This window comes from Nicotiana tabacum, chromosome 3, assembly GCF_000715075.1.
Source record: "Nicotiana tabacum cultivar K326 chromosome 3, ASM71507v2, whole genome shotgun sequence".
NCBI classification, from domain to species: Eukaryota; Viridiplantae; Streptophyta; class Magnoliopsida; order Solanales; family Solanaceae; genus Nicotiana; species Nicotiana tabacum.
In genome coordinates this window covers 209,074,184-209,093,847 of record NC_134082.1, presented here as the reverse complement: position 1 = coordinate 209,093,847, position 19,664 = coordinate 209,074,184, and the positions used below count along the sequence as shown (strand labels likewise).

The following is a 19,664-nucleotide window of genomic DNA, read 5'->3' as shown; positions in this document are numbered from 1 at the left end:
GTTTCTTGGATAAGTGTCAGAGGATGCTTCGGACCACAGGTATTCTACAGACCAGTGGGCTCTCATTCACTACTTTCCAGTTCTCCGGGGATGCACTTAGTTGGTGGGAGGATTACGAGAGACGTAGGCTGGTTGGCGCAACGCCCCTTTCATGGAAGCAGTTTTCCGTTCTATTCCTGGAGAAGTTTGTACCTGAGTCTCACCGAGAGGAGCTGCGCAGGCAGTTCAAGCAGCTTTCTCAGGGTGACAGGTCTGTTACACCGTATGAGATACAGTTCTTTGAGTTGCTTCGTCATGCGTCTGGTTGGTTCCCACAGACCGAGAGAGGATCATGAGGTTTATAGATGGCCTCGATTTTCAGCTTCAGTTGCTTATAACCAGAGAGAGGGTGTCTGGTGCCACTTTTGATAAGGTTATTGACATAGCTCGATAGATTAAGATGGTTCGTGGTTAGGAGAGGGTTGAGAGGGAGGCCAAGAGGCCTCGTGGACAGGGTGGATTTAGTGGTGCTCCTCATGGGGGCTAGTTTCAGCACAGTAGAGGCCGTCCATTCAAGCATGCTCAGTCAGCTCGCCTAGTTCATTGAGGGGCATCATCAGGCCGTGGTTCCCACAGTTCTCATCAGGGACATTCATCAGTTAGTGCCCTTCCAGCCCAGAGTTCGTCTCTTGCTCCCTTAGTTTAAGGTTCTTCCATGCCAGGTTCTTTTACTAGTCATCCCGGTGCTTGGGGTTTCCTTCAGTCCTCGTCTCCAGTACCATGGGGCTGTTATGAGTGTAGAGAGTTGGGTTGGAGGCAGTGTCCTCATCGTCATGGGGGCCTGTCTTATCAGAGGAGTCAACCATCGACTTCGGCACCAGTTACTTCACCACCCACCTAGTCAGCTAAGGGTAGAGGACAGTCAGCTAGAGGTCATCCCAGAGGGGGAGGTCGATCAGGTGGTGGTCAAGCCCGTTTCTATGCACTCCCAGCTAGACCCGATGCTATTGCTTCAAATGCTGTGATTATAGGTATTGTCTCAGTTTTCGACAAAGATGGCTCTGTGTTATTTGATCCTGGTTCCACTTTTTCATACGTGTCATCATTTTTCTCATTATTTGGATACGACCCATGAGTCTCTTATTTTATATGTTCGTATATCTACTCCGGTGGGCGATACTATTATTGTGGACTACATATATCGGTCGTGTGTGGTGACTATTAGGAGTTTGGAGACTTGAGTGGACCTTCTATTACTTTGTACGGTGGATTTTGATGTGACATTGGGCATGGATTGGTTATCTCTGTGTCGTGCTATTTTGGAATGTCATGCTAAGATAGTGACATTGGCTATGCCGGGTGTGCCACGGATTGAGTGGCGAGGTTCGACTGATTTTGTTCCCAGTAGGGTGATTTCATTTTTGAAGGGCCAGCGGATGGTTGAGAAGGGTTGTCTTTCTTACTTAGCCTTTGTGAGGGATGTCAGTGCAGAGACTCCTAGTATCGATTCTATTCCGGTAGTGAGGGGCTTTTCGGATATGTTTCTTGCAGACCTGTCGGGCATGCCACCGGACAAGGATATTGACTTTAGTATTGATTTGGTGTCGGGCACTCAGCCCATTTCTATTTCACCGTATCGTATGGCACCAGCGGAGTTGAAGGAGTAACTTCAGGAACTCCTCGATAAGGGGTTTATTCGGCCTAGTATGTCGCCTTGGGGTGTGCCTGTTCTATTTGTGAAGAAGAAGGATGGCACGACGAGGATGTGCATTGATTACAAGCAGTTGAGCAAAGTCACAATCAAGAACAAGTATCCGTTGCCTCGTATTGAAAATTTATTTGATCAGCTTCAGGGAGCGAAAGTGTTCTCCAAGATTAATCTCAGGTCAGGGTATTACCAATTGAAGATCAGGGACTTGGATATTCTTAAGACAGCTTTCAAGACACAATATAGCCATTATGAATTCAGTGTGATGTCTTTTGGGCTGACCAATGCCCCAACAGCATTCATGCATTTAATGAACAACGTGTTTTGGCCTTATCTCGACTCGTTCGTTATTGTATTCATTGATGATATTCTGGTGTACTCGCATAGTTAGGAGGAGCACGCTGAGCATTTGAGGGTTGTATTGCAGTGGTTAAGGGAGGGAAAGCTTTATGCAAAGTTCTCCAAATGTGAGTTTTGGCTCAGTTCAGTAGCTTTCTTGGGGCACATGCTGTCCAGTGAGGGTATTCAGGTTGATCCGAAGAACATAGAGGCGGTTTAGAGCAGGTCCAGACTGTCTTCAGCCATAGAGATTCGCAGCTTTCTTGATTTGGCGGGTTATTACCGTCGGTTTGTTCAGGGATTTTCATCTATTGCATCACTCTTGAACAAATTGACTCAAAAGGGTGCTCCTTTCAGGTGATCGGATGGGTGTGAGGCGAGCTTTCAGAAGCTCAAGACTGCCTTGACCACAACTCCAGTGTTAGTGTTGCCATTAGCTTTAGGTTCATATACAATATACTGTAATGCTTCTAGAGTTGGTATTGGGTGTGTGTTGATGCAGGAGGGTAGGGTGATTGTTTATGCTTCTCATCAGTTGAAGCCCTATGAGAAATAACTATCCTATTTATGATTTGGAGTTGGCTGCCATTGTTCACGCATTAAAAATTTGGAGGCATTATCTCTATGGTGTGTCTTGTGAGGTGTTTACTGATTATCGTAGCCTCCAACACTTGTTCAAGCAGAAGGATCTCAATTTGAGACAGCGGAGATGGTTGGAGCTGCTAAAGGATTATGATATCACTATTCTGTACCATCTGGGGAAGGCCAATGTAGTGACCGATGCCTTTAGTAGGAAGACGGTGAGCATGGGCAGTTTGGCGTATATTCTTGTTGGGGAGAGACCTCTTACAGTTGATGTTCAGGCCTTAGCCAATCGGTTTGTGTGGTTGGATATTTTGGAGCCCAGTCGGATCTTAGCTTGTGTGATTTCTCGGTCTTCCTTGCTCGATTGCATTAGAGAGCGCCATTATGATAATCCATATTTGTTTGTCCTCAAGGACAGAGTTCAGCACGACGATGCCAGAGATGCGACTATTGGTGATGATGGGGGTATTGAGGATGCAAGGCCGGATATGTGTGCGCAATGTAGATGGGCTTCGGGAGTTGATTCTAGAGGAGGCCCATAGCTCGCGGTATTCCATCCATCCGGGTGCCGCGAAGATGTATCAGGATTTGAGACAGCACTACCGGTGGAGAAGAATGAAGAAAGATATAATGGGATTTGTAGCTCGGTGTCTCAATTGCCAGCAGGTTAAATATGAGCATCAGAGACCGGGTGGCTCGCTTCAGCAGATAGATATTCCAGAGTGGAAGTGGGAGCAGATCACCATGGATTTTACAGTTGGACTCCCACGAACTTTGAGGAAGTTCGATGCTATTTGGGTGATTTTGGATCGACTGACCAAGTCCGTACACTTCATTCATGTGTGTACTACCTATTTTTCAGAATGGTTAGCGGAGATTTATATCCGAGAGATTGTTCGCCTACACGGTGTCCCAGTTTTCATCATTTCAGACAGAGGTACTCAGTTTACATCATAGTTTTGGAGGGCCGTGCAACGAGAGTTGGGTACTCAGTTTGAGACGAGCACAGTTTTTCACCTTCAGACGGACGGGCAGTCCGAGCACTATTTAGATATTGAAGGACATATTGCGCGCTTGTGTCATCGCTTTTGGGTCTCATGGGATTAGTTTCTACCGCTCGCGGAGTTTGCATATAACAAAATTTATCAATCGAGTATTCAGATGGCTCCATATGAGGCTTTATATGGGAGATGGTATAGATCTCCAGTACGATGGTTTGAGCCGGGCGAGGCCAGGCTTTTGGGTACAAACTTGGGGCAGGATGCTTTGGACAAGGTGAAAGTGATTCAGGAGCGGCTTCGTATAGCGCAGTCAAGACAAAAAAGTTATGCTAATAGGAAGGTTCGTGATGTGTCTTACATGGTCGGAGAGAAGGTTCTACTAAAGGTTTCACCCATGAAGGGTGTTATGAGATTTGGGAAGAAGGGTAAATTGAGTTTTCAGTTCATTGGGCCTTTTGAGGTGCTTCAGAGGATTGGGGAGGTGGATTATGAGCTGGTTTTGCCACCTAGCTTGTCGAGTGTGCATCCAGTATTTAATGTTTCTATGCTCCGGAAGTATATTGGCGACCCGTCTCATGTGTTGGATTTCAGCACGGTTCAGTTAGACGGCGATCTATTTTGGGGCGGCAGGTCCGAAAGTTGAGATCAAAGGATATAGCTTTAGTGAAAGTGCAGTGGAGAGGTCAGCCCATGGAGGAAGCTACTTGGGAGACCGAGCGGAAGATGCGGAACAGATATCCACACCTATTTAAGGCTTCGGGTATGTTTCTTGACTCGTTCGAGGATGAACGTTTATTTAAAAGGGGGAGGATGTAACGACCCGGCCGGTTGTTTCCTGAGTTACAACCCTGTTTCCCCCATTTCTTCTTCCTTATGTGTTGTTCAGCTATATTTTATCATATCGTGTTGGTTGTGTTATGTTCGTAGTTGTCTTAGGGTGGAATGAGACACTTAGTCTCTTAAGCTAGTTATTTAGTTGGAAAAGTCAACCGGAAGTTGACTTGTGGGTAAATGATCTCGGAATGGGGTTTTTATGGTTCGAATAGCTTCGTTAGGTGATTTGGGACTTAGTAGCATGTTCAGAATGTAATATAAAGGTCCGTGGTAGATTTAGGCTTGGATTGGCGAAATTGGAAAGTCGGCATTTTTCGGTCAGCAGTGGAAATCTTGATATCGTGGTCTGAATGAAATTCCAGAAATTTGAGTAGGTCCGTTGTTTCATTTGTGATGTTTGCGCAAAATTTTAGGTCATTCGGATGAGGTTTGATAGGTTTTGGCATCGTTTGCGAAATTTGGAAGTTTGAAAATCCTTAGGCTCGAATCCGAGGGTGATTTGGTGTTTCGATGTTGTTTTGGGTGTTCCAAAGGTTGAAATAAGTTTGAATGGTGTTAGGTGACTTGTTAGAATTTTTTGTTGAGGTCCCGAGGGCCTCATGATGAATTTGGGTGGTTGACGAAAAGTTTGGCTTTGAGATGATGCTGCTGATTTTTGCTACTTCTGTCATTTTCGCACCTGCGGATTGGGGACCGCAGGTGCGAAGCCGCAGAAGCGATATGGAGATCGCAGATGCAGAGTTTTGGCCTTCAGGAGAAGAACCACAGATGCAGTTATTTGGACGCATCTGTGGCATCGCAGGTGCGGTGCCTGGGGCGCAGATGCGGTCCTGGACGTTTAAGTGGAAACCGCAGGTGCGGTTGCTTGGACTGCAGAAGCGGTTGCGTAGGTGCGAGATTTGGATCGCAGATGTGGAAGTTCTGGGCAGAAAGTATATAAGCTTCCCTTCGCGAATTTCAGTCATTCTTCCACCACTTTTGAACGATTTTGGAGCTCCAAGTCGTGATTTCAAGAGGGAATCGAGGATTTCGGTGAGGTAAGCTACTTGGACCTTGTATTTCGTGTTTATAATGATTTTCCACTACTTAATCATGAAATTAGTGGGGAATTTGGGGTGAAGTTAAAGGATTAGGGATTGAGTTTTGGAGAGCTTTGATTGGGGATTTGAGGGGCCATTTGAGATCTGATTTTGATGATTTTGGTATGAATAGAATCGGGAGTGAAAGGAGTTTCTAGTTTTGCGATTTTTGTTGGATTCCGAGACGTGAGCCCGGGGGATGGGTTTGAGTCGAATTCAGGATTTTGATCCAATTTGATTATTTTCGTATGGAATTCATTCCTTTAGCGTATATTGATGATAATATACTGATTTTGGTTAGATTCGAAGCACTTGGAAGCCAAGTCGAGAGGCAAAGGCATCGAGGGTTAGAGTTTTTGTCCGGTTTGAGGTAAGTAATGATTGTAAATCTTGTTATGAGGGTATGAAACCCCGGATTTCACATCGTTTCACTATTTTGAGGTGATGCACATGCTTGATGACGAGCGTGGGGGCGTGAACTATTGGAGATTGTGATTTGGTCTGTCCCGTAGCGACTATTAAGTTGCGTATTTGATTGAAAACTATTTGATACTATTGTGCTTTGGAAAGTATTACTATGTTTTGGGCTGAATGCCATGTTTGGGCTGAATGCCATGTTTGGGCTGAATGCCAAGCTGTTTAGACCCTTAGGGGCTTTTTACTATTGTTTCCTTACTGTTTTGGTTTAATATCTGTACTCAGTCATGCTATATTTTACTGATTTCATAACTCAACCTTATTTACTCCGTTTTGATACTATAAATGATATTTTGGGCTGGGGCACCCTGTTTTACTGTTAGCCCGAGTGGCTTGAGAGGTTTCTAACTAAGTAAGGCCGAGGGCCTGTGTTGTGAGGATATTATGGGATCGGGTTGCACGCCGCAGCATGTTGTACTGTTTTATGATATATGAGAGGCCGAGGGCCTGATTTATTATGCCGCGAGATGGCTTGCTGTAGGAGCCCCTCCGGAGTCTGTACACCCCTAGTGAGAGCGGCTACCCAGAGTGAGTGATATGATGTTGCCCGAAGGGCTGTTCTTGATTCATGTTGTGCCCGAGGGGCTGATTACGAGTTATTGTGAGGTAGTCCGAGGGGCTGGTTCTGATTGATGTTGTGCTCGAGAGCCGGTTTATGATACATGTCTTGCCCGAGGGGCTATTTATGATTTTCATCATTTTTATGCTAAACTTCATTAAATCTTTGTTGAAACTGCTAGAAAGACATTTTTCAAAGGATTTTTACTGAAATTGGATTTTAATGAGATGATTTGATTTATATACTGTTGTGGAAACATACTGTACTTACTGTGGTGTTATGACGTGGATTATGTGTTTTCTTAGTGCTCGGTCTTTATTTACTTTTATTACTTACTGAGTTGGCGTACTCACATTACTCCCTGCACCTTTTGTGCAGATCCAGGAGTTACGGGTCGTGATAGCGAGTGCTGATCTTTCATCCAACGGGTCATTTGGAGTCGGCAAGGTAGCTGCATGGCGTTCGCAGCCTTGCTCTTCTCCCTCTTATCTTCCTTAGATTATATTAGTGCTTTCCAGACTGTGATAGTCTTGGTTGTATTCAGACAGTCCTTAGTAGATGCTCGTGACTTGTGACACCCCGATGTCGGGCTTATGTTTCTTCCGCACTTGTTATTTAGACTCATGTTATGAGATTTTATTTAATTAATAGCTTAAAACATCCTTATTTTGAAATATTGGTTTGATTTGGGAATGTGTCGGCTCACCTAGTTTCACGATAGACGCCATTACGACCGGGTTGGTTTTGGGGTCGTGACATTCTCGCACCTGCGCTTCCAGCCCAAACCACTCCTGCCCGCATCTGCGAGCCTTTATCCGCTTCTACGGGCCTCGCACCTGCGGTTCCCACTCCACAGGTGCGGTTAAGACAGAATCAGCAGCTTCAACTGCACTTTCCAAATTCCAAACTCTCCGCTAATCATTCGAAATCATCCCGAGCTCCTCGGGACCTCAACCAAACATACTAACAAGTCATATATCAATATACGAACTTAGTCGGACCTTTGGAACACTCAAAACAACATCAAAACACCAAATTACTCTCGGATTCAAGTATAAGAACTTCTAAACTTTCAAATTCCGCAAACGACGCCGAAACTTATCAAATAACCTTCGAATGACCTAAAATTTTGCACACACGTCAAAAATGACACCACGAACCTACTCCAACTTCCAGAATTCTATTCCGACCCCGATATCAAATTTTCCACTGCCGACCAAAATCGCTAAATTTTCAGCTTTCGCCAATTCAAGCCTAATTCTACTACGGACCCCCAAATCACATTTTGGACGCGCTCCTAAGTCCAAAATCACCTAACGGAGCTAATGGAACCATTAGAATTCACATCCGAGATCGTTCACACATAAGTCAACATCTAGTCAACTTTTCCAAACTTAAACCTTCACAAAAGAGACTAAGTATCCAGACTCGAACCAACTGACCCAACACATCGTAATATAGTTGAAGAACACACAAAAAAAATGTGAAACAAGGCTATAACTCTCGAAACGATCGGCCGAGTCGTTACATCCTCCCCACTCATGAGATCACTAGGTATGTTATTGTTGTTATTGTAGTATAGAGTTTGAGGCTTTAATCCTTTCTATCACGAAGAAGAAAAAATATGGTAATGCTACATCTGTAAATAGTTTTAATTCTTTTTCTTTTATGATAGTAATGTTCGAGTGAGCTTGTAATCGGGTACCTTATTTTTTCCACCAACACTATTAACAAGTAACTTTGTCAAACAAAATTTATGCAGATTAGACTAAATAATCTAGTATTTTGTTGCTTTCGCTGGGAAACTTTAATTGCTTTTCATTTTTAGAAGAAAAAGATGGATTATTAATTATGGTTAATGAGGTTGACATAAGTGAAAAAGGGTGAGGCGTCAAAGCCTCGAAATCTCACATTCAATTCTATTTTGGAGCTGGTTAATCTTATAGAGCATTTTATCCATTGTTAAAAGGAAACAAAGTTTTAAATAAGAGTTTTAATGTATATGACAACATTTCTGATGTAAAATATTTAAAAATTTTGCAGTAAACAAAACTTTGTTTAACTCTTCAAATACTTAGGACATAATTAATTTTGTATAACTATGATCTCTTATTACTTCCTCCGATCTACTTTAATTAATTTTTTAACATTTTTTTGTGGTCCACACTTTTTCAGATATCAAGAATGAATTAGTTTTTCTTTTCTGAAACTTCCCTTGAAGTAAAAAAAACTAGGAATATTTGTTACATTTCTAATGTTCTAAGGTTAATATGACCAATTTCACTGTTAATTAGTATTAAAATATAAATTTCTTAATATGTGAAAATAGTCAAAAAATCAATTAAAGTGGACCGAAGGAGATAATAGTTAATTAAATCATCAACGCTTTCCAAAAAAATCATGAAATTTAAGTTTAAGTTAAAAATAATTTAAGTTGAAGTATAAAATAATGTGGCTTTGGTTAATGATTAGGGCCAATGAAATAGACAGGAGTGAAAAAAATAAAAAATAAAAAATAGAAATAGACAGGAGTGTAGGTGGGTTTATCTACACATCGGTTGAAATGGACCTCATCATCGAATAGTTGATTTTGGGCTCAAAATTGGAGAAAATTCATGCTACATTTTCCAACAAAAGGTCTTCATAATTTTCAGTTGTAGGGTTGTGAATTTTTTTATTTTTTTACTCGGATCAGCTTGCGTATATATCGATTATTGCTCATCATTATACGTATCTTATCCCCGATAAGACTTACATGGTATTTTTTTTCCTAATATTATTGTTTTCTGCACCCATTTTAGTAACGGCTAAGTCACCCTCAAGTGCAATCGTAAGGTTGTGAAATTAATTTAACTCTTTCTTTTTCTAATATGGCTTCATGCTCCTTTGAATAAACCTTTAAATCTTATATGAAAAATAAGAATTAATTAGTTGCAACATTCAAGTGGTATGTAAGTCATATGATTTAGCTTTGAATGGTAAATTTTAGATTTTATTAACCTACGAATGAAGAAGATTTTCAACTTCAACTAGCTCAAGAAATTCATCCCTCGAGGGTGTGGTAAAATAGTAAAAGTTCATCTATACTCCATAAAAAGTTCTCGAGCTTGAAAATGAAAAATATTATATTCAGCTTAGTAAGGACATTGCTCTTGATAGGAGGGTGTGAAAGTCGAGAATTAGGATAAAACGGTAATAAGTAGTCAAGCATTTTTCCAACCCTTGCCGGTTGTTTAGGACTAGTTTGTTAGTATCTTGTCGTTGTTCTTAGATTGCTACAATTATGGTTGTTTTCTTATTATCTCCCGCTTCAATTTTCTAGTATCTTATTGCGGTTACTACTTATTGCTATTAGTATCGCTATTGCTAGTGCTATTACTTTCTTTCATTTATTTGTTTGGTTCTTACATTATTATTATTATTATTATTATTATTATTATTATTATTTTGGCTATTATTGTTGATATTTGATTATTTTTATTTATACTCTTGAGCTTAGAGTCTTTTAAAAATAGCCTTTTTATAGAAATAAATTTTGCATACTCACTGTACTCATCAGATCCACTTATGTAATTTTATTGGTTTTTGTTGTTGATGTTGTATATGTCAAAATGGAATAAGTAGATATGGCTAGACACTATATTTTGAACCGAAAAAATAAAAAAAAACAGAAACAAATTCCTTAAACCCTCAAGAACAAGACCACAGAATAACAAAACCCTCCAAATCAAACCTGAAACTCAAAAATCAACAAAAAACATCAAAACTGGTGAAAGATCCTCAAAACCCTTCTTAATCGTCCATTATTATGGCACCTCTATCGTTCTCTTCACGAAATCTAAAAACCCTCTTCTACAAACCCAGAGGTTATTTCTCTCTCTTTAGCTCTGTAAACAATTTTTTCCATTCTTTTCTATTAATTTTCTTTTTATACTTAGAATTTCTTCAAGATTTTCTGAAACTTACATAATTTTATCCTCAGTGATTCCTTTTGAATTTTTGGGTCAGCACTCTTCAGCTTTGTTCTCTACTCACATTGTTGGGGACACACCAATTCTTGTAATTTCTCTAATTCTCTTGATTACTTTGTTGTTTATAATATATATTTGCATTTGGTATGCTGGAAAATATTTGTTTTTTGGAAAATGGTTTCATTACTCTCACTATATTTGTAAAGAAAATAACTTTGCTAATAAGTGAAAATGTTCATATTTGTAAAAGGAAATGACCTTATTTTGGAGAAATACACGTTTTCAGTGTTCAAGTTAACAAACAGTGGAAAATTATTTCGTCGAGGAATTAAACAACAAAAACAATAACTATGACTCAGTCCTAAACAAATTGGGTCGGCTATATGAGTCCTCACTTCTTTCTGATTTCGCGAAAGAATTATTTAAAGAAAACATTTTTTCTGGCATACCAAACACACCCTTTAGTTTTATTTATTTATTGGCTTATGTTCATTTCTTGGTGATTTGAAGGTTAGGGATTTTATTCACAAGGCATTGTATGATCCAAATGTAGGGTATTTCTCCCAGAAATCGGCATCAGTTGGAGTGCTTGATAGAAGCATTAAGTTCAATCAGCTCCAAGGTAATTGGTGTTTCTTTTACTTTACTATTTTTTCATCTATTTGTGAATTCATTGGGATTTCTTGAGCAGTACTCCTATGTAAGTTCTCAGTAATACAAGGCAGATGCTGGATGACTGCCTAATATGAAGTGCAGTCAATCAATAACTACACCTTAATCCTAAATTAGTTGGAGTCAGTTATATAAATTCTATGCATCCATTTTGCCCTATTCAAGTGCAACAACAACAACAACAACCCAGTAAAATCTCACAAGTGGGGTATGGGGAGGGTAGTGTGAACACAGAACTTACCCCTACCCCAGAGGGGAAGAGAAGGTTGTTTCCGATAGATACTCGGTTCATGAAGACGAAAAGAGACAATAGATCAGTAACAACAACAGAAGCCAGGAAGATAATACGAGCATCGTAAGAGCCAGATGGTAAAGCAATAACAGTAACTAGTAATAATGGCACGGTATTATGAAAATGGAAAAATAGTACGAACACAACATTAATCATTAGCAGTCTAAGACAAAACACTATCAGACTAGCACGAAACTATTCAAGTGCAATGAAGAGATTTTGTCATAGTTTAATTATTTTTTGCACTTTGTCATCCTAGAATACTCCTCCTTTATCCGAGCTTGTACTAGATATGGATGAATCATCTCAGGCTTTTACTGTTATAGCAGTCTAGACTTTGTCTAGCTGAAAAAACATTTCATCATACTTGTGTGCAAACTGAAAATAAGGAAGCAGGAGATATGAAATAGTATGATGCACCCAAGGGTGTGGTTTAGTCGTCAATGAAGTGGGTTGAGAACCTGGAGTCTCAGGTTCAAATCCCAGCGGAGGCGAAACTACTAGGTGTTTTCTTCCTATTGTCGAAGCTTTGGTGGATGGAGTTACCTGGTACCTGTTACTGGAAAGGTAGCGGATATCTCATTTAATTAATCGAGATGCGTATAAGCTGATCCCGACACCATGGTTATAAGAAAAAAAGATATGAAATATTATGATACTTTCAGTGGCATGATTGTAGAATAAAAAAAAAGTTGTCCTTAGAAGATGGAAAATATGATTTTTGAATATTTTAGGTAGGAAAGCATACATGAAGCATTTGGATAAGATTTACAAGCAGAGCGATGTTTCATGGTTTACTCCAGTGGAGCTTTTTAAGGTAATATTACTTTCTTTTGTTCTTCTAAATATAATTGCTCACCATATGTGAGAAAATTATGTAGACTATTTCTTAGGATATTCTTGGAATAATTACTTATCATGATGTAAGCAAAGAATAGTTGCTTACCCTTATTACATAGACCTAGACTCCAATGTGAGGAGCCACTCTGTATATTGCCAACAACCGAAGAGTTTTTCTCTCTTTCTTCTTGTTTCACTGTTAAGCAAGTTATGGACTTAAACTCTCTTGTCATGCATTCATTTGTTATGTTCCCCAGAGAACTTTATTTTTATTTTGTAGGCACTTTTAGTTCAAGTAACCAGAAGTCAGAACATTCATCAATATGGTTTTTTTTTTCACCGCCTTTGTATTAGTTTCTATTCTGTATTCCAATTTACTTGTTAGACGCAATCATGTTATATGGAATTCTCTGCAGCCTTGGTATGCTCATGGGATTGCTGAAGCCATTTTGCGTACTACAAACCTATCTGTTCCACTGAAAGTAAGTTCGTTAATGCCTAGAGAATGTAGCTTCTTAGCTGCATACAATCTGTTATTGTCCATTGGAACTTATTAATAGTGATTTTCTCTATTTTTCTTCTTAAAGTTTGACTTAGTTGATGAATCATTCACTTGCTTTACATTTTGGCTGTCTTTTGGATGTAGATATATGAGATAGGTGGTGGATCAGGAACCTGTGCGAAAGGCATCCTGGATTACATAAAGTTAAATGCACCGACAAGAGTTTATGATAATATCAGTTACATGTATGTGATAATGCTCGCAGTGCTTTACCTAATTGAGAATGCCGCACATGATGAACTTGTTTGCATGGCCATAGAGCTACAGAGTAAAGCATTTGTGCAAATTAGTTATGAAATAGAGGAACAATAATTTTATTGAGGTACCTTAGCTAATTGATAATGTTTCATATTTGAAGTAAAAGTGCTTATAAAAGTCTTGCACTACTCCATTCACGGTTTTAAGGTTTTGTCGAATGCTCAGATTCTTTCACATGGTGTTAGAGCAGACCTTTAGCAAGCACTTCTACATGTAATTCTAAAATTCAACATTACTTATTTGATTTACTAGGTTTTTTGAAGTAATTATTGCCATTAAAAAAATCCGCATTGAAGTTTGCGGATGAATTTTAGAATCGATTTAACACATGCGGGAAGGTGTTGATTACATTATATGATGTCCCACATTGTATAAAAGGGAAATTGAAGGGGTATAATGGTCTTTGTACCACTCCACCTGTTGGCCTTAAGGTGGGGTAGATGCCATATTTTCTCAAAGTTCTCTAGACTAAGGGGAACATAGGGAAAAAGTAGCTCATTGATCTCCGCTTTAATTGTCTAATGCAAGATTTTCTTTTAGACTAAATACATGCATTATTTTCCTGGGCATTTAGTGCCATTCTTTTCTATTTTTTTTGTTTTTTGACAAAGTAATAAAATATTATTAATGGTCATTTTTTCTATTCTTTTCATGAGTACGATTTTATACCCTCTTTCTTCAAAGACACTTTTTTTTTTAATTAAATGGTATTTTGCTTTTTTAAATCAAAATCTCTATGCCATATTTTGTTATTAAAAGTATGCAATGTTGTGTTCTAACTGCTTGGAAGGTCTAAAAAATATAACTTAGAAGTGTAACTCCTTAGATTTTGAGAAGATGATGGAAGATGATAGCAGGTCTGTGCTGTGGTGATATCAGTTCATGCCTTTTGTTAAAACATATTACAGTCAACTGTAGAGTTAAGCAAGAAATGACACTCAAGGGTGTAGCCAAATGGTACTGGTCAATAAAGTGGGTTGGAGAACCGTGAGGTCTCAGGTTCAAATCACAATGGAGACAAAAACGCTAGGTTATTTCGTGCCATCTGTCTAAGCCTTGGTAGACAAAGTTATCCGGTACTTGTGTTGGTGGTAGGTAGCAGGTACCTAGTGAAATAGTTCGAGGTATGCTCAAACTGGCCTGGACAGTACCATTATTTAAAAAAAACAATTAAGCAAGAACTGATGCATCTCAAGTACTTGAATATCATATTAAACTGAAAGGTTAAAGTTCTTTCTATTTTCCTGATGTAAGCATGACAGAACAAAGTAAAGTACATGTTATATATGTTTTCATAAATTAAGAAATTTCAAAAACCCCAGTACATTGAATAAGTAATGCTGAATATTTATCAAAAGTGTAAACAAAAAATGATTATGTCTTCTTATCGTTACAACAAGAAATGACTTATAGAAAGTTATAATTCTGATCAATATTAACCTTACACGTTGCTCTAAAGTTTCAAAAGGGTGTCCGTGAGTTTCAAACACATCTTGAGCAAATTGTTTTGCTTCAGAAGTGTCAGATAGCTATTCCTCTTCTTTTATCATTGTTTTCTGTGCAGGCTCTTCATTCAATCATTTCATAAAGAATTACTAAAGCTCTTTTCTCTTGAGTACAGTTCGGTTGAAATCAGTTCCTCACTCGCAGCGAAACAGATTCAAACTGTTGGCGAAGTTGATAGCCACTCATCCAAGTTTAGAGTAGAGTGTCGTGATGCTGCGGACAGGAGTGGATGGGGTCTGATGCTTTTAATTATCTGACCCTGTTCTTTATCTTTGCATTAACGCATAGCAGTTTAATAGATTTTGCACACTGAAGTTTTCTTGTTGAAGCAGGAGATGTGAATGAACAACCTTGTTGGGTTATCATGTTAGAGGTATGGCTACTTTCTCTATTTCTTTTGTCTGTAATGTTCTTCTCTAGCAAGATATGGTATGCATTGAAAGTGACGACTGGCTTCCTTACTTGGTTAATGAAGTTCAATCATGATGAGGGAAATTGGGTAGTTGGTGAAAAATTGACTCCTCTTAAAATGCCGATTACAAATATATGGCATGCTTCAAATGAGCACTTTACAAATTCTACAGGAACAGAATGTCAATTCTTGTATCTTGGTTTCTGCAATACCATTAAACTCTGAGCCTGAAAGGTTCTGTCATAAACTTTATTCATTGATCTTATTAACGATCGAGTAATCTTTTAGGTGCTTGACAATCTTCCACATGATCTCATTTACTCTGAGAATCAAATTTCTCCATGGACAGAAGTGTGGGTTGAAAGCAAAGAAGGGTAATTCACTTTATACTGTTGAAACAGCATAATGATGTTTGTACTCTGGAATTTTTTTTTCTGCTAAGGAAATTTTACATTTTTGACTGAGATGTTTCTTCGACAGTATATGGGTGGATAGCCTTATGAATGTTGCTAACAATGTAGTATTTGCACAAGCATAGTTATCTTTGCCTTTTGGTTGATAAATCCTGAGAACTAGTAATAGAAGTAGCAGTAAGTATTGCTTCTTTTTCATAAGGATCTCTTATGCCACTCCACTCCATAAAAATATGGAAAAAAAGGGAACTACACAAAGAAGTAAGAGAAGATAAGAGAGATATTTTTGCTTTATAGCGGGATGTAGCCTGATATTGAATCATTTCGGATTGGTGATTTTGTCCATTTGTAGTAGGTATGATGGCCAAGCAAGATTGCCAAATCTGCATATAACGCTAAAACACGTCTTTGTCTTCTTTTAACAGGGAAAAACTCTCGGAGTTGTATAGGCCAATTCAAGACTCCTTAATCAAGTCTTGCATGGAGATCATAGATATGCCTGATGCTACAACGGGTGGGAGCAGGGTTTCTTCAGCAATGAAAAGTATATGGGCAAAAGTGTTTCCTAAGCCAAGGTGGTGTTGGCTTCCCACTGGTTGCTTGGTAATAATTCTGCAATGTTGATTGAGCTCTTTCCTCGGTTTAGGTTAACATATTAAATGCTCATACTTGGGAAAAAATATCATATACTCATGCAGTGCTACTTCCTAAAATTCAGAAACTTCTAGAAGTTTTACATGGAGCTTTACCGAAGATGTCTTTAATTGCTTCCGATTTCAGTTATCTACCTGATGTTAAAATTCCTGGTGAAAGAGCTCCTCTGGTTTCAACCAAGGTACATTTCACTTATTCTCCTTATGCCATTGATTTTCTGCCCTTCATTGTAGCCTCTCTCGATCTTTGATTAATACTCGTGCTGCTAAAACATCTTACTCAAATTAGTTTATCAAACAAGACAAGCGTGTATTTTTTGGACTCCTAAATCCTCTAACAATTAAAAAAAGAAGAAAAATTACTAGAAGTAGAAGAAACTGTACATACCCTCATATATGAATACATAGCATAGTTTTATTTTGGAAATTGGAGAGAATTATGAGCAATAAAGTTGTGTTTTGGAATCCAAATTAAGGGTAGCGTGATGCCAAGAATACATGACAGCAGAAGTGATGCAAGAATAAACAGGAAACCATGGTAGGAGAAGGAGCGTGTAGATCCACCATTTCTCCTGTTCTATAGGCTTGATAACTCAGAAATTTCCGAGGGATAGTTGCGCCCTGGTTGGAACTCGGTGAATAATGGGCCCCACCCTTCTACACTTCTCCTCTTAAATACTAGGGTTTTTGGCTGTGGTGGGGTTCGAACCTTTGACATGCGCCCAACATACGCATCACAAGCTATGCTCTTACCATTAGACCAAAGCCCCGGAGCAACTTGGTTTTATCATTAAATTTAAATCGACTAGCTGGTCCGGTCTATAAATATCCTTTTGCAGAACCTGGATATTCTTTAAAACCTTAAAACTGACAAAAAAGTCATGCTCTTACATTTTTGAGTGTCTAGTGGTTAAATTAGTGAGTCGCAAGGCAAGTTTGGTTGGGTGGTGGTTGTTGTGTTAGAACTGTTTCACTATTCTTCAGACCTTCTGAAAGCATGTAGGTTACAAATTTATCTGTTGAGTATCGGGATTGAAAAGGAAAAGATTGGTATCAGAAGAACCAATGTGAGTGTTGATTGCAATGTTTTTCATTTATGTGCATCTCCACTTGATTTATTTTTTGGCACTTACCCTTTTCTTGCAAAATGTCACATGGAATAATATAATCCTCTGTCATCTTAAATGGCAAGAGCTTGCTTTATGTATTTTCTCCTTTTAGGCTTTTTTATGATAACAAGTTAACATAATTCTTATAAATTCATTTGCCTTTTTGATATTAAATGAATGCAGAAAGATGGTAGCAGCTCTGATTACAACAGTTATTTGGATGCAAAGGTGATCTGATCCTTATCTTCTGTATTCCTCCCAGGATTTTATCATGAAATGTTGTTTATAAGAGGTATTTGTATGTTGGACTTCCACTCCAGGAGAGAGAGAGACAGAGTACTGTGTTTTTTTTATTATTTCAGCCTAGATTGTATATAAATGCTCTTGGGGCAATATTTTCTACATACTTACCAAACACCGGAAAGTAAGTAAGAAACCATTTATTTTCCAGGAAAATGTGAGTGGAAAACACTTCCCTTCATAGCAAACACGCCCTAAGCCACTGCTGCACGTACTTGTTATCTTAATAATCTTTTAATTAACTTATGTAGGACTGGTGTATTCACTCGATGTTTCAATCATTATGCTCCTGAACATGCGAAACTTTGAATGTCTATTGTGTTATAACATCTGTACTTGGCTGCAATGTTTTATATTTTTTTATTTGCAGGGGGACGCCGACATATTCTTTCCAACAGATTTTTTGCTCTTGGAACAGATGGATCATTACTGCTCTGGGTGGATGAAGCAGCAAAAAGATGACACGTCATTGAAGCGGGGAAAGAAAAGACGTACTCTTTCGGTAATTCCTGCTCTTCAGCTGTGAGAAACCAAAGTTCTCCTCTATTTCTCATTGGTTTACATTCATTCATGTAAACGTTTGTTATAGCTCGATACAGCAGCATTCATGGAAGAATTTGGTCTCCCAACAAAGACGAGAACTAAAGATGGATATAACCCTCTCCTGGATGACTTCAAGAACACCAAATTTTATTTGAGTGTTCCTACGCACAACATCAAATAGACTATTCCCTTTTCCTCTTCTATAGCAAGGGCGTCGAAGAGGCACGTTAGACAGTGTAGAGAAGACACTTCTCAGTGTGGCTTAAATTGATAAAACATATCGTACAAGCTTGAGTTGAGCATCTGTAACAAAGTCTAAAGAGGTTGGAGTTACAAAGTTCTTGATGTTCTTTTATAGCAAAGGGAGCATGTTTGATCAGATTAAGAATGTTTGTGGTTCTTGGTTCTGGGTAGGGGTGTCAAATGGGACCGGCCCAACCTTGAGCTGGTTGAACAGCTTAAATGGTTTGGGCTCAAATTGCCACCCCTAGTTTCGGACGTGTTAACGATGGTATCAAGAGCTGAGAATTGTAGAAGACATTGATATTCTTTATGCTTCAGACTCTTTAGGGTTACTGCTACATTATTGTGATAAGAGTTGGGGTAAGTTCTTTAGTCAAAATAAATTTGATGAAAGTATGATAAATTTAAAACTTCACTACACATCAGAGAGTTCTTTGTAACAACCAGAATTCTAACACTGGCAATGTGTTTTTTTTGTTCGCACTTACCTATATGGCCCTATCTACAGGAAATAATGAGAATCTTGTGGTTTCTGTGTTATGTTCTTTTATTTTTCAAAGATTTTGTTTTATAGGACCCTTTCAGGCTGGTCTTATCAATTTTGTTATAGATTTTGGTCTATCAAACCAGTTGCTTAATGAGAGCATTGTGGAAACATAAGTCCCAATCACGCGTTGTAATTTTTATATTTTAAATATTTTTAACTTTAAACAGAGGAATAAAAAAAAAGAATTCCTCTAACATCAATCAGAAGGAAGATTCATTAAATCTCTAGAACTATCAAATCATTGTTAAGCATGTGCTTTTTAATGGATAGTCCGGTGCACTAAGCTTCCGCTATGCACGGAGTTCAACGAAAGGCCACAAGGATCTATTATATGTAGTCTTACCCTAAATTTCTGCCAGAGGCTGTTTTCATATCTCGAATCAACAACTTTAGTAGTTACACCAACACACCCCTTTCTTGAAAAAAAAGAAGAAGCTAATCTAATTATGATAAATTCAAATTTTGCCAACTTGAGATTAAAATAAAATGAAGTATATTGGTTTTTTTATTGGTCATTTTCGAGAAGAAAAAGTGTCATAACTAGTGAGTTTACTTATTATTTTGTTAATTTTAAAATTAATTTAAATGAGCAATCAAGAAGTAAATTAGACCATTTTTTCTTTCAAAAAAATGGAGCACATAAAAGATATTGTACAATTATGATGGGCGGTAAGTATCCAGAGGTTTCGGGTTTAAACTATAATAATAGAGGACCTTTGGCAAGAAGCACTATACCTCATGAGATTTTTCTATGCGAATTCGAATAAATTGTGGCTCAAAAT

At 38.5% G+C, this 19,664-nt stretch overlaps 1 protein-coding gene across 3 annotated transcripts; it reads left to right on the top strand.

Annotated features, from left to right (window-relative positions):
• Positions 1-10,213: 10,213 nt before the first annotated feature.
• On the top strand, positions 10,214-18,875 carry LOC107829304 (protein arginine methyltransferase NDUFAF7 homolog, mitochondrial). Of its 3 annotated transcripts, XM_016656773.2 has the most exons (14): positions 10,215-10,427; positions 10,544-10,620; positions 11,043-11,154; positions 12,231-12,313; positions 12,753-12,818; positions 12,983-13,083; positions 14,778-14,896; positions 14,995-15,035; positions 15,363-15,448; positions 15,913-16,090; positions 16,206-16,322; positions 17,433-17,477; positions 17,920-18,051; positions 18,139-18,875. In XM_016656773.2, the coding sequence occupies exons 1-14, from the start codon at positions 10,370-10,372 to the stop codon at positions 18,271-18,273; spliced, it is 1,350 nt and encodes a 449-aa protein (XP_016512259.1). In that variant the 5' UTR covers positions 10,215-10,369; the 3' UTR covers positions 18,274-18,875. The 3 variants fall into 3 exon arrangements, with proteins under 3 accessions (XP_016512261.1, XP_016512259.1, XP_075106615.1); XM_016656775.2 differs by lacking the exon at positions 12,231-12,313 and having other exon boundaries at positions 10,214-10,427; positions 11,086-11,154; XM_075250514.1 differs by lacking the exon at positions 10,544-10,620 and having other exon boundaries at positions 10,228-10,427.
• The last annotated feature ends 789 nt before the right edge of the window (positions 18,876-19,664 follow it).

Bases quoted from the DNA above. Each gene is read 5' to 3' on its own strand.
- LOC107829304 (XM_016656773.2), top strand. From the start codon at position 10,370: ATGGCACCTCTATCGTTCTCTTCACGAAATCTAAAAACCCTCTTCTAC. The intron at 11,155-12,230 runs GTAATTGGTGTT...TGAATATTTTAG, and splicing joins TAAGTTCAATCAGCTCCAAG to GTAGGAAAGCATACATGAAG. The intron at 13,084-14,777 runs GTATGTGATAAT...TCTTGAGTACAG, and splicing joins TATGATAATATCAGTTACAT to TTCGGTTGAAATCAGTTCCT.